Source organism: Canis aureus, chromosome 26, assembly GCF_053574225.1.
Source record: "Canis aureus isolate CA01 chromosome 26, VMU_Caureus_v.1.0, whole genome shotgun sequence".
Lineage (NCBI taxonomy): Eukaryota > Metazoa > Chordata > Mammalia > Carnivora > Canidae > Canis > Canis aureus.
Window position 1 is genome coordinate 17,350,638 of NC_135636.1, and position 11,678 is coordinate 17,362,315.

Sequence of the window (11,678 nt, forward strand, 5' to 3'; positions counted from 1 at the left end):
AAGATGTCTCGTTTAGAAGCTAAAAAGCCGTCGTTGTGTAAAAGTGAGCCACTGACAAGTGAGAGAGTCAGGGCCACACTTTGTGTCTTGAAAGGAATCCTGACATCAAGCTATGGCCCTTCGGGTAGGCTGAAGCAAGTGCATAGCGGCTTCGGAGGCTGTGTGTGTACAACCTCACAGTCGTCGGCCCTACTCTCTAACCTTCCCGTCACCCATCCCATCTTAAAGATCCTGACAACATCCATGCAGAATCACGTGTCATGCTTCAGGGACTGTGGCTTATTCACAGCCATTCTTTGCTGCAATCTGATTGAAAATGTTCAGAGAACAGGCTTGACACCCACCACTGTTACTAAATTAAATCAGCATCTCTTGAGCCTCTGCACCAGTTACCTCAAGTCCGAGTCCTGTGGTTGTCGAATTCTAGTTGACTTTAGTAGTCCTCAGACCCTCCTTTGTTTGGTGCGCAGTATCGTTACAAGTAAACCTGCCTGTATGCTCACCAGAGAGGAAAGAGACCATCTCAGTGCTTTGATTCTGAGAGCCTTTTTGCTTACAATTCCAGAAAACACCAAAGACCGCCTCATTTTAGGAAACAGTATAATTGTGCCTTTAAAAGGTCAGAGGGTTTTAGATTCTAGTGTATTACCCGGAATTCTTATTGAAATGTCAGAAATTCAGTTGATGAAGATCTTACCTATCAAAAAATCCGAAGCCTTCAAGGTGGCACTCTTTTGTGCTTCTTTATCAGGAGATCTCTCTGATACTGGAGAAGGAACTATGGTGGTCACTTACGGGGTTTCTCTTGAAAATGCAGTCCTGGAGCAGTTGCTCAGCTTAGGGAGGCAGCTTGTCAGTGATCACGTAGATCTTGTTGTGTGTCAGAAAGTTATACACCCGTCTTTGAAACAGTTTCTCAGTATGCATCGTGTCATTGCCATAGACCGAGTTGGAGTAGCTCTGATGGAACCCCTGAGTAAAGTGACAGGTAAAAAGCACCTTCAGCTTTTGCTCCTTACAGTTAATAAATGACCCCCTTTTTTTTGAGCGGAGACCTTCTTGATGTGTGTCACTGTTAACATCTTGAAAAATTTTAGAAGCTGCCAACCTCAACAGCATGTGTATCGTTTCTGCCAGAAAAGGTGGTTTCTCAAAAACATCCTATAATGTTCATTTTCTAAAAATTGAGTGATTATGGCAATTTCTAGGTATTTTCCAATCCCAAAAAGGCTACAGAATCCGTTAAAAATCTAAAACCATTAACTCCCCCAAATACCTTAGGAATATGGAGAAGTTTAACAGCTTCACAATCCTAAGGTCTTTAATACTTTACACAAAATTCTTCTACTTGAATATTACAAACCTCTTCCATTATATTCAGAAGGTAATTTTATAGCTAAAATATCTCCTTTTCTCTACTTTTCTACCTCTTCACTACTGTACTTCTGCCTAAATTCGTAATTAGGGGTGGGTAGGTGGGTGGATGTGTGCGCACACTAGCTTTAAATATCCCAGATATTTCCAGCTGAGCTTGAGAATCAGGACTGTCTTTTATTTTTAGTACGGACAACAGGCCTGGTCCACAGTAGGTGTTCTAAAACGTTTGTTTAACTGACTAACGTGATAAGGTACAGAATTGTAACAGGCAAGAAATTCACTGTATTTTGTAAATTAAAATCAGACATAAGGTTGATATTCACCTATTAATTACAGCCAAAGAAACCTGACAATGTAGAGTTCATGATTTGAGCCACTTTCAATATCCCTTTAATTGCATTGATATCAGTCATTCCATTCTGATCAATTGCAACACTTATCAGACAAGCCATTGTTAAAGTTTACTATTTTTAGTTTTTAGTTATTAACAAGTCATTAAAAGGTGGTAGTATGTATGTCAGTATTGAATACCTAATATCTGTGTTATTGCCCTATCTTTATAAGGCTGTCCACGATTGTCAAAGTGGAAATTATTAAATAATGGAAATGGTTCTGTGGAACTCATTGTTGATGTTCTGGATTAGACCCATAGTTTTAAATATTTACTGGTTTTTCATGACTTTTCCGGTTGTAAATATTGGGTATTACAGATTATTTAGTTTTTAAATTCGAGCTGGGTGGCTCAGTGGATTAAGTGTCCTACTCTTGATTGTAGCTCAGGTCATGATCTCAGGGTTGTGAGAGTTTTAAAGATTCACTCTCTCTAACAACAACAACAAAAAACAGAGTGCCTTGGTGGTTCAGTTGGTTTAGTGTCTGCATTTGGCTCAGGGCATGATCCCAAAGTCCTGGGATTAAGTCTCTCATTAGGCTCTCTGCTCAGCAAGGAGTCAGCTTCTACCTCTCCCTCCCCGCCTCCTCCCTGCTCATGCACTCTCATTCTCTCTCACTCTCAAATAAATAAAATCTTTTTAAGAATATATACTTCAAAAATATTAAAATGTGAAACATTTTGCCATAGAAATAATAGTTTAGGGACACCTGGGTGGCTCAGTGGTTGAGCGTCTGCCTTGGGCCCAGGGCGTGATCCTGGAGCCCTGGGACCAAGTCCTAGATCAGGCTCCCTGCATGGAGCCTGCTTCTCTCTCTGCCTGTGTCTCTACCTATCTTAGAAAAAAAAAAAAAAAAAATAGTTCAAGGGGGCACTGGGTTACCATACCAGCCAACAATTCTTATTTATCCCATATATAATTAGAACATAGTGTAAATAGCCACAGCTTTAATCCTGGTTCTTGGGAGCAAAGACCTTTGGAGATGAAGGGGGAAAACAACTACACCTGAGCCCATGGCTCAGATAAACTATGTTTTCCACTGTCCCTAGTTTATCTAAGTTAATGTTACCTCCATCCTCCCCCCTTTCAGACAACATTCCTCCTTATTGATACAGATTAAGTAGGGCTATTGTGCATGGGCCCCTGGTGTGTTTGAAGCTTGTCATGGGCATACAGAAGATTGAACCTTTGATTTGTTTTATTTGTGAAGGAGATAATACCATCCCCATTTTACTCCTGTAGGGGGACCCATTCAGAAAAATTAAGTGACATGAGTGACTTGCTTCGTGTCCAGTGGGTCATAAGCTGCAGAGCCAGATCCTCTCAATACAGAGATTTTCTGTTGCACCCACCAAATGAAATAATAAATCTTGTAGGTTTTTTTTTTAATCCTTAAATTTTAGATCATCCAAGTATTCCTTAATCTTTGAGGCTTCAGAAGAGAAAAATTATTCAAAGAAGTCTAGTTGTTCAGTGATTATTTTCTGGGCTCCTGCAAATTTTTTAAGCTCCCAGAAAATATACTCACATTTCTGTGTGCCTTTTTCTAGAGAATACAAAATAGCTCCTAACAGATGTTCAATGAAGTCTATAAACCAAAAGAACCTCTGCTTTATTTGTATATCATTTTAATAGAATACTACTTGTTTTATAGGTATTAGAAGCATCTTGTTATTTATATTTCACGTTTTAAAGTATATGCTTGTGGGACTTTTAATATTGGCTAAGAATCAATTTTAAATGATTATTAAGTTCCATCTTTACTCATATATTTTGTGTTTTCTAAACTTTAAAAAATAGGAACACAGCCTATTGGTTCCATAGGCTCAATCTCTCCTAGTAGTTATGGAAGTGTGAAAGATTTGTGCCCTGCAAAATTTGGCTTCAAACATTTTCTTCATCTTATTCCTTATGAAGCAACTATCTGCAGCTTGCTTCTCTGCAACAGAAATGATACTGCCTGGGATGAGCTGAAGGTAGGTCACAGACTGCATTCCATTATCTAGGGGCTGAGGCAGGGATTAAATAGACAATAGTTTTTTTCATATAGGTGAGCTATGTATTTTGTTTTTTGTAACTTTCCCAGGTGATATAGAAAGCAAAAACAACAAAAATGATGGAATTAAAGTCATAAGTAAGCTGATTTACTTACCTGTGATATTACAGTAGACTGGTAGCACGTGCTACCAGTTACTATTTCTAGTATTTACAAGCAATGTAAAGATCTTTAACATGTGAACTTTTCTTTTTTTTTAACATGTGAACTTTCTTAGTAATTAACTTGAACTCTGTACTTTTTTATGCTAATGTGTATGAATAATTCACTGAGAAAATTAGTTCCCCAGCCATACCCATCATCCACCTCTTAATAGAATTTATTGTCTTCTACCAGCAATAACAAACGCAACTTAGAAGTGATAACTGGGGGATCCCTGGGTGGCTCAGCGGTTTGGTGCCTGCCTTTGGCCCAGGGCGTGGTCCTGGAGTCCCGGCATCGAGTCCCATGTCGGGCTCCCTGCACGGAGCCTGCTTTCCCTCTGCCTGTGTCTGTGCCTCTCTCTCTTTCTCTTTCTCTCTCTGTGTCTCTCATGAATAACTAAAATCATAAAAAAAAAAAGTGATAACCTGTGGTATTGGTCACAATCTTAAGGATTCATGTATACTCAAGAATATATCTTTGGTAAATATGAAAGGTCTCTGTTTTTATTACTACTGGATTGTAGATATTATTACTTCCACAGCAACTTGAATGGTATTCTATAGCAGGTATACAGCTAACTTATTTAGACTGAAATAATTTTTTTTAGTAGAAATACTAGCAAACCTTGCTGACCCAGTTATTTTGAGGCCATCCATTTGTGAATCTCAGTTTGAAGAACGAAGTATATATGAAAGATGATATTAATCTTGTCCATGGAGACAAACATCTGGCTAAAGTATTTTTCTTTAATTTCTAATCTTTATTATTCCAAAATGTATTAATTACATTACAACCTTGGCAACACAAGTTTTTTCTTTTGCAACTAAAATTCAGCTCTGAGTCTACTACGTAAGTTCCCTTGAAAACATGGTTATATTTCTTTGTGTGTCTGATGCCAATGTCTGATTCTGATAATTCGTCTCTTTTTTAGCTCACATGTCAAACTGCACTGCATGTTTTGCAATTAACCATCAAGGAACCATGTGTTTTGTTGGGAGGCGGCTGTACTGAAACTCATTTGGCAGCATATATCAGACACAAGGTAGGTTAGGTAGTCTGCTCAGATTATCTAAATTCTCAGCAACATTTGTTTTATAGATAATAAACCAAATCACAATACCCTGCAGCTTTTAATGCTTACTTTCTCAGTAGTATAATTCAGATTTTGTATTTGAAAACACTTGAGGAAAATAATACTTGCAAATATAAGGTAGTATCTTTATCACAACGATTATTATCAATCCAGCCTTTCACCAAATGATCACAATCTTTGAGTATTGTGAAATACTGTGTGTTGAAATGAGCATTCTGGTAATGTAAATTATATACAGATTTCAACTGCCGCGGTACGATAATAATTGATAGTCATAATGAAAGTATTAAGATTCTATAAAATACTCAGTACCTTCTGGACTATCAAGAAAAGACTTAGTTTCATTTAATAAAGCATTCTAAGCACTAGATTCTATTATAATTTTTAAATTTGCATCTATTTATGATATAAATTCTATCAAATAGAATGTTTTTTATTCATTTTAAGAAACTCTGTGTCCTGATAATAGATAAACTTAGTGCAGGATAGTTCTGATTATTTCATAAATACTGACCTACTTTATTTGAAAATGGATACAGAAAGGTATGTGTTTTCCAGATATTTGCAGTTGATTCTTTGGTTAGTCAGGAATGTTATCAAGAGACTGCAGGGGGTGGCTGGGTGGCTCAGTTGACCTTCTGACTCGAACTCAGCTCAAGTCTCAGGGTTGTGAGTTCAAGCCCTGCATTGAACTTTAAAAATAAAAAAAGAAAGCAAGAGAGACTGCATAGCTTCCAGTGGCTGACTAGGATTAGAGAGAGAATACATGCTTTTTACGGATATACCCCACCCTGGTTCCCAAAATGATTTAAAATCTATTTGATGATAAAGTCCATTCATGAAAGGTTACTAGAATATACATTACGAAAAACAAAATTAGTGCCCATGTATTGATGCTGAATATACAATAATATAGCCTGCAAATTGAATTAAGTAAACTAGAAAAAGTTTTTTGGAAGAGGAAAGTTTTTTGAGTAGGATTTTGAAGAAACAACACAGCACTGAAAATATGGGAAAAGAATACACAGTAAAGATGGTCTCATCTGGTTCATACCACCTGGGCAGAAAAAAAAAAGCGATTGCTGCTTTGAAATAATTTAGATATGGGTTTTTGTTTTTTGTTTTTTTTTTAAGTTTTTTTTAAGGTATTTATTTATTTATTTATGATAGTCACAGAGAGAGAGAGAGAGGCAGAGACACAGGCAGAGGGAGAAGCAGGCTCCATGCACCGGGAGCCCGATGTGGGATTCGATCCCGGGTCTCCAGGATCACGCCCCTGGGCCAAAGGCAGGCGCCAAACCGCTGCGCCATCCAGGGATCCCTGGATATGGGTTTTAACTATCATTCAGTTATTAGCTTGCTAATATATTACTTCTATCATGAAATTGCTAGGATAAACTTTTTTAGAATGGTGGAACAAAAAAAGTTTAGCATTTTATTACCTTTCAATTAATTTAGATTATTTTTAAAACATTGATGTGAAAATTGCACATGTCCCTAAATGGCTTTTGTCTCAATAATTATGTGTGTTCTCATTTTAAACAAATCTCAAACACTTTGCCAGCTAAGTACTTCATTTGGATATTAGCCTTCAGGAACCTCCTCCTAATATATGCATTATGCCTTGTTCATATATTGAGGAGGCATGACTGGGCAGTCATTCAGAGAAAGCTGATGATGGGGTTTATTCTGATTCATTCATTCTGATAACAGACTAGCATATATTTATACTATAACCAACCCAATTAAGGGATAATAGCCTGGCCAGAGGACCCATGTTTGCCCATTAACATTGTGCTGAACCCCTAAGGAAATTGAGCATAAGTAATAACTTTATAAGGGTCTGATCAAGTATCTTATTTTTAAGAACCATTTTTATAATACGGTTGTGTATGTGTTTTCAATGGTTTTATTACTCTTTAGACTTGTAATGAACCAGAAAGCATTCTCAAAGATGATGGATGTACTCAAACAGAACTTCAACTAAGCACCGAAGCATTCTGCAGTGCCTTAGAATCTGTCGCTGGCTCTTTAGAACACGATGGAGGTGAAGTTCTTACCGACATGAAGTATGGACACTTTTGGTCTGCTCACGCAGAGGCTCCCTCTATTGTTAACTGGCCAGATTTGCTCTCAAGATGTGGCTGTGGACTCTATAATAGCCAGGAGGAACTCCACTGGTCTTTCTTAAAAAGTACTCGGCATCCCTTTGTACCACAAACCTACCTTCCACATGAAGCTACAGGCTCAGCCGACAACCTGACCTTGGACTGTTTTACTGCTAAGCTTAGTGGCCTGCAGGTGGCTGTGGAGACTGCCAATTTGATTTTGGACCTTTCATATGTCATTGAAGATAAAAATTGATAGGATAGCACGTTTATATTTTTTAAAAACCTAGTCAGGTGTCAGTTAAGAAAAATGTTGAATGTATTTTTTTTCTCTCCCAAAGGCCTGCTATGCATATTTGGATAGATTATTCATAAAATTATAGAGATACTTAGATAAGGGGGAAAAGTATGATTCTTAAATAGAAATACCATAGCATATTAAAAATATGAAGCATTGTTATTAAAGATAGTACAGTTATCTTAGGGCTTCCACAGATGCCTCTGTATGTCCTAAGTTTTTGTTATTTTTACATAATTCAAGAGTACAGAAATAAAAAAACTTCCTAATCTATGCTTTAGTTTGGATATACTTATTATAGATACTTTTTAGTAGTAATTACACATGTTTAAAATCTAAAATTAGATTCCAAAGTATCACAAAGCTCCCAATACATATTGTTCAATCAAGAGAAGTACTCAAACTGCACATTTAGTAAAACTTTAGTGTTCTTTACCTGAGGCACTATCATTCAGTGGTTAAGTAACTGTCGTCGAGCCTGACCTACCTATAATTTCCAGTTTTAGCACAGTTCTTTGGGTTATTTTGAGGAAATGTGTGATTAGGAAAAAAATTACTTATGTAGTAACTAAGCAGTATAGAGAAAAGAAGTGGAAAAGTTATTTCTCTAGTTCACTCAGTAGTGTAAAGAAGAAACCAGAACAACTCTCATATTCAAAGTAGAGACACTTGATGTTTCACCAAGGAATATAATTTGCATTTTATGCAAATGTAACCAATGCATTGATAAATTGAAGAAGAAATACAGGATGCAGCTTGAAGAATAAGTATGGAGCTATAGCAGATGTTATATTAAACCTTAGGAAAACATTTTGAAAAATTTTGGAAAATTAAACAATGTAAGAGTCAGTGATCAGATTTATGGCCATGCTAGAAGGAGACAGAATTTTTACACAATTTCCTCCAAAATTCTTCTTGTACTACAAAAGAATTTTGGGCAGCCCGGGTGGCTCAGCGGTTTAGAGCCTGCTTTCAGCCCAGGGCATGATCCTGGAGACTTGGGATCAGGTCCCACATTGGGCTCCCTGCATGGAGCCTGCTTCTCCCTCTGCCTGTGTCTCTGCCTCTCTCTCTGTGTCTCATGAATAAATAAATAAAATCTTTTTTAAAAAATACAAAAGAATTTTTACCTTGAGCCAAAGAAAAAATTGCAATACAAACTCACAGCAATGCAATATATATTGAAAACTCAGCTGTACCCCATGCTTCATAAAATACTCTTAAATTTTACTTCTTTATTGTTAGGGTCAATTAGAAGGGTAGTATGGTAGGTGGCCTTTAAGATGGCCCCCAGTGACCCCTCGCACTCCTGGTCTTCACACCCTTGCACAATCTCCCTTCCTTGCATGTGGGCTTAATGTAGGAACTCCTCTGAGTCTCCATTTCCCTTTGTGAACAGGAATGTCTTATTGCAGTTCTCCTATGTCTGCTTTATTATTATATATTGGGAGCGAAAGGCACATGACTTGTCCCATTAGCTTTGGGTCTACAGATGAAGAGGAGTTCCAAAGCATATCCAGAGGAGCCTTGCCCACCCTGACCTGATTTCAGTGATAAGATTCTGGACTTCAAGCTGATATTGTAATGCAGTGAGACTTTTGGGAATCTGGGGAGTGTGTGAAAGTATTTTGCAATTTTGCATGTGATGGGCAACCTCTAAGCTGGCTTCCTGATCTCACTTCTTGGTAGTGCATCCTTAGAATGTTCATGGGACATAGTGACAAGCTTTTAATGAGTATAGAGCAGAAGTGATAGGATGTCACATTATAAAAAGATGGGCTTCTCTCGATTTCACTCGTTCACCTTGATGGAGGCCACCTGCCAGGTTGGGAACCACTTATGGAGAGGCCCACATAGCAAGAGACTAAGAAAGGCTTCCAGCCCACAAGGAACTGAATCCTACCAACAAACACAAGAGTGATTTTAGAAGCATATCCTCCCTAGTGGAGCCTGAAGAGTAGCCCGTGACATTGCAGCCACTCAAGAGGCCCTGAAGCAGAGAACCCAGCTAAATTACTCCCAGATTGATTCCTGACCCACAAAACCTCTGACATAATAAATCCCAAGTTCTGGGTGTAATTTGTTATGCAACAATAGACATAATAAAGGCAGGAACAAATGCTTATTTAGAATTACATACTGAAAACTTGGTCACACAATGGACAAAAAGCATTCTTGATGCCATTCCTCTGCATTTCCACCATCCCTCCAAACATAAAGCCAGTGTTCTTTATCATTCATGTTCACAGTGGGGTTTTTACATTCACTTAAGAAAGCATGTCACATGGAGGGGTGCCTAGGTGGCTCAGTCAATTAAGTGACTGACTTTTGGTTTCAGCTCAGGTCATGATCTCATGGTTGTGGGATTGAGCACCACCTCCAGCTCTGTGCTTAGTCTGCTTCAGATTCTCTCTCCCAAATAAATAAATAAAATCTTTAAAAAAAAAAAAAAGAATAGAAAGAAAAAGAAAGAAAGAAAGAAGAAAGAAAGAAGAAAAAGAAGAAAGAAGAAAAGAAAGAAAGAAAGAGAAAGAAGGAAAGAAAGAAAAAAAAGAAAGAAGAAAGAAAGAAAGAGAAGAAAGAAAGAAAAAGAAAGAAGAAAGAAAGAAAGAAAGAAAGAAAGAAAGAAAGAAAGAAAGAAAGAAAGAGAAAGAAAGAAAGAAGGAAAGAAAGAAAGAAAGAAAGAAAGAAAAAGAAAGAAAGAAAGGAAAGGGGGATCCCTGGGTGGCGCAGCGGTTTGGCGCCTGCCTTTGGCCCAGGGCGCGATCCTGGAGACCCGGGATCGAATCCCACGTCGGGCTCCCGGTGCATGGAGCCTGCTTCTCCCTCTGCCTGTGTCTCTGCCTCTCTCTCTCTCTGTGACTATCATAAATAAATAAATAAATAAATAAATAAAAAAAAAGAAAGAAGGAAAGAAAGAAAGAAAGAAAAAGAAAGAAAGAAAGGAAAGGGGGATCCCTGGGTGGCGCAGCGGTTTGGCGCCTGCCTTTGGCCCAGGGCGCGATCCTGGAGACCCGGGATCGAATCCCACATCAGGCTCCCAGTGCATGGAGCCTGCTTCTCCCTCTGCCTGTGTCTCTGCCTCTCTCTCTCTCTCTCTCTGTGACTATCATAAATAAAAAAAAAAAAAAAAAAAAAAAAAAAAAAGAAAGAAAGGAAAGAGAAAGAAAGAAAGAAAAGAAAGAAGAAAGAAAGAAAGAAAGAAAGAGAAAGAAAGAAAAAGAAAGAAAGAAAGAAAGAAAGAAAGAAAGAAAGAAGAGAAAGAAAGAAAGAAAAGAAAGAAAAAGAAAGCATCACATTGAAATATGAGAATTCCCCTGGGTCTCCTTGGGCTTCTACTGGATTTCCAGGTTATTCTAAAAGGGACGCCACAGTGAATCTCTCCAGTTGACCTTAGAGGTTAAGAGCCTCTCTTACTTCTCATGATAGCCATTAGCTCTGCCATTCTTAGCTTTGTCATAAAAATTCAGTTACAAACCTTGGTGAAACATTAGTACTCCCATTTTTTATTTTTTTATTTTTTTTTATTTTTTTTATTTTTTTTTTAGTACTCCCATTTTTTAATATGTCATGCATTTGTTGAAATAGTCTCATGCAGTTTTTGCTTTCTGAAGTTTTATACAGTCCTTAGTAGAAAATACTGTAAATAATTAAAAGAAAAAAAATACTTAACAGTTCAAGGAAGTCATCATTCAAACTCAGATGGCAAAATATGAGATGAAAATTCTTTTTAAAAAATTTTATTTATTTATTCATGAGAGAAACAGAGAGAGAGGCAGAGCCATAGGAAGAAGTAGAAGCAGACTTCCTGTGGGGAGCCTGATGCAGAACTCGATCCCAGGACTCCAGGATCACGCCCTGAGCCAAAGACAGACACTCAACCACTGAGCCACCTAGGTGCCCTGAAAATTCTTTTTTTAAAAAAAAGATTTTATTTATTTAGAGAGAGCATGAGTGAGTGGAAGGAGGGGCAGAGGGAGAGGGAGAGAATCTCAAGCAGACTCTCCACTGAGCATGGAGCCTGAGCAGGGCTCAATCCCACAACCCTGACACCATGACCCAAGCAGAAGTCAAGAGTTAGACACTTAACCAACTGAGTCACCCAGGTGCCCTGAGATGAAAATTCTTGATGAAAATAATTTCGGAGGAGCTTATTTTGACAGAAATAACAAGAAAAAACAGGAACTAAGTTAAGCCTCAAGCATTGGTT

The 11,678-nt window shown here is 37.9% G+C and overlaps 1 protein-coding gene across 4 annotated transcripts; it reads left to right on the plus strand.

Annotated features, from left to right (window-relative positions):
• Positions 1-3: 3 nt before the first annotated feature.
• Positions 4-7,741, plus strand: MKKS (MKKS centrosomal shuttling protein). Of its 4 annotated transcripts, none has more exons than XM_077872205.1 (4): positions 4-988; positions 3,570-3,745; positions 4,901-5,011; positions 6,986-7,741. In XM_077872205.1, the coding sequence occupies exons 1-4, from the start codon at positions 4-6 to the stop codon at positions 7,424-7,426; spliced, it is 1,713 nt and encodes a 570-aa protein (XP_077728331.1). In that variant the 3' UTR covers positions 7,427-7,741. The 4 variants fall into 4 exon arrangements, with proteins under 4 accessions (XP_077728331.1, XP_077728333.1, XP_077728332.1 ...); XM_077872207.1 differs by having other exon boundaries at positions 3,687-3,745; XM_077872206.1 differs by lacking the exon at positions 4,901-5,011.
• Positions 7,742-11,678: the final 3,937 nt, after the last annotated feature.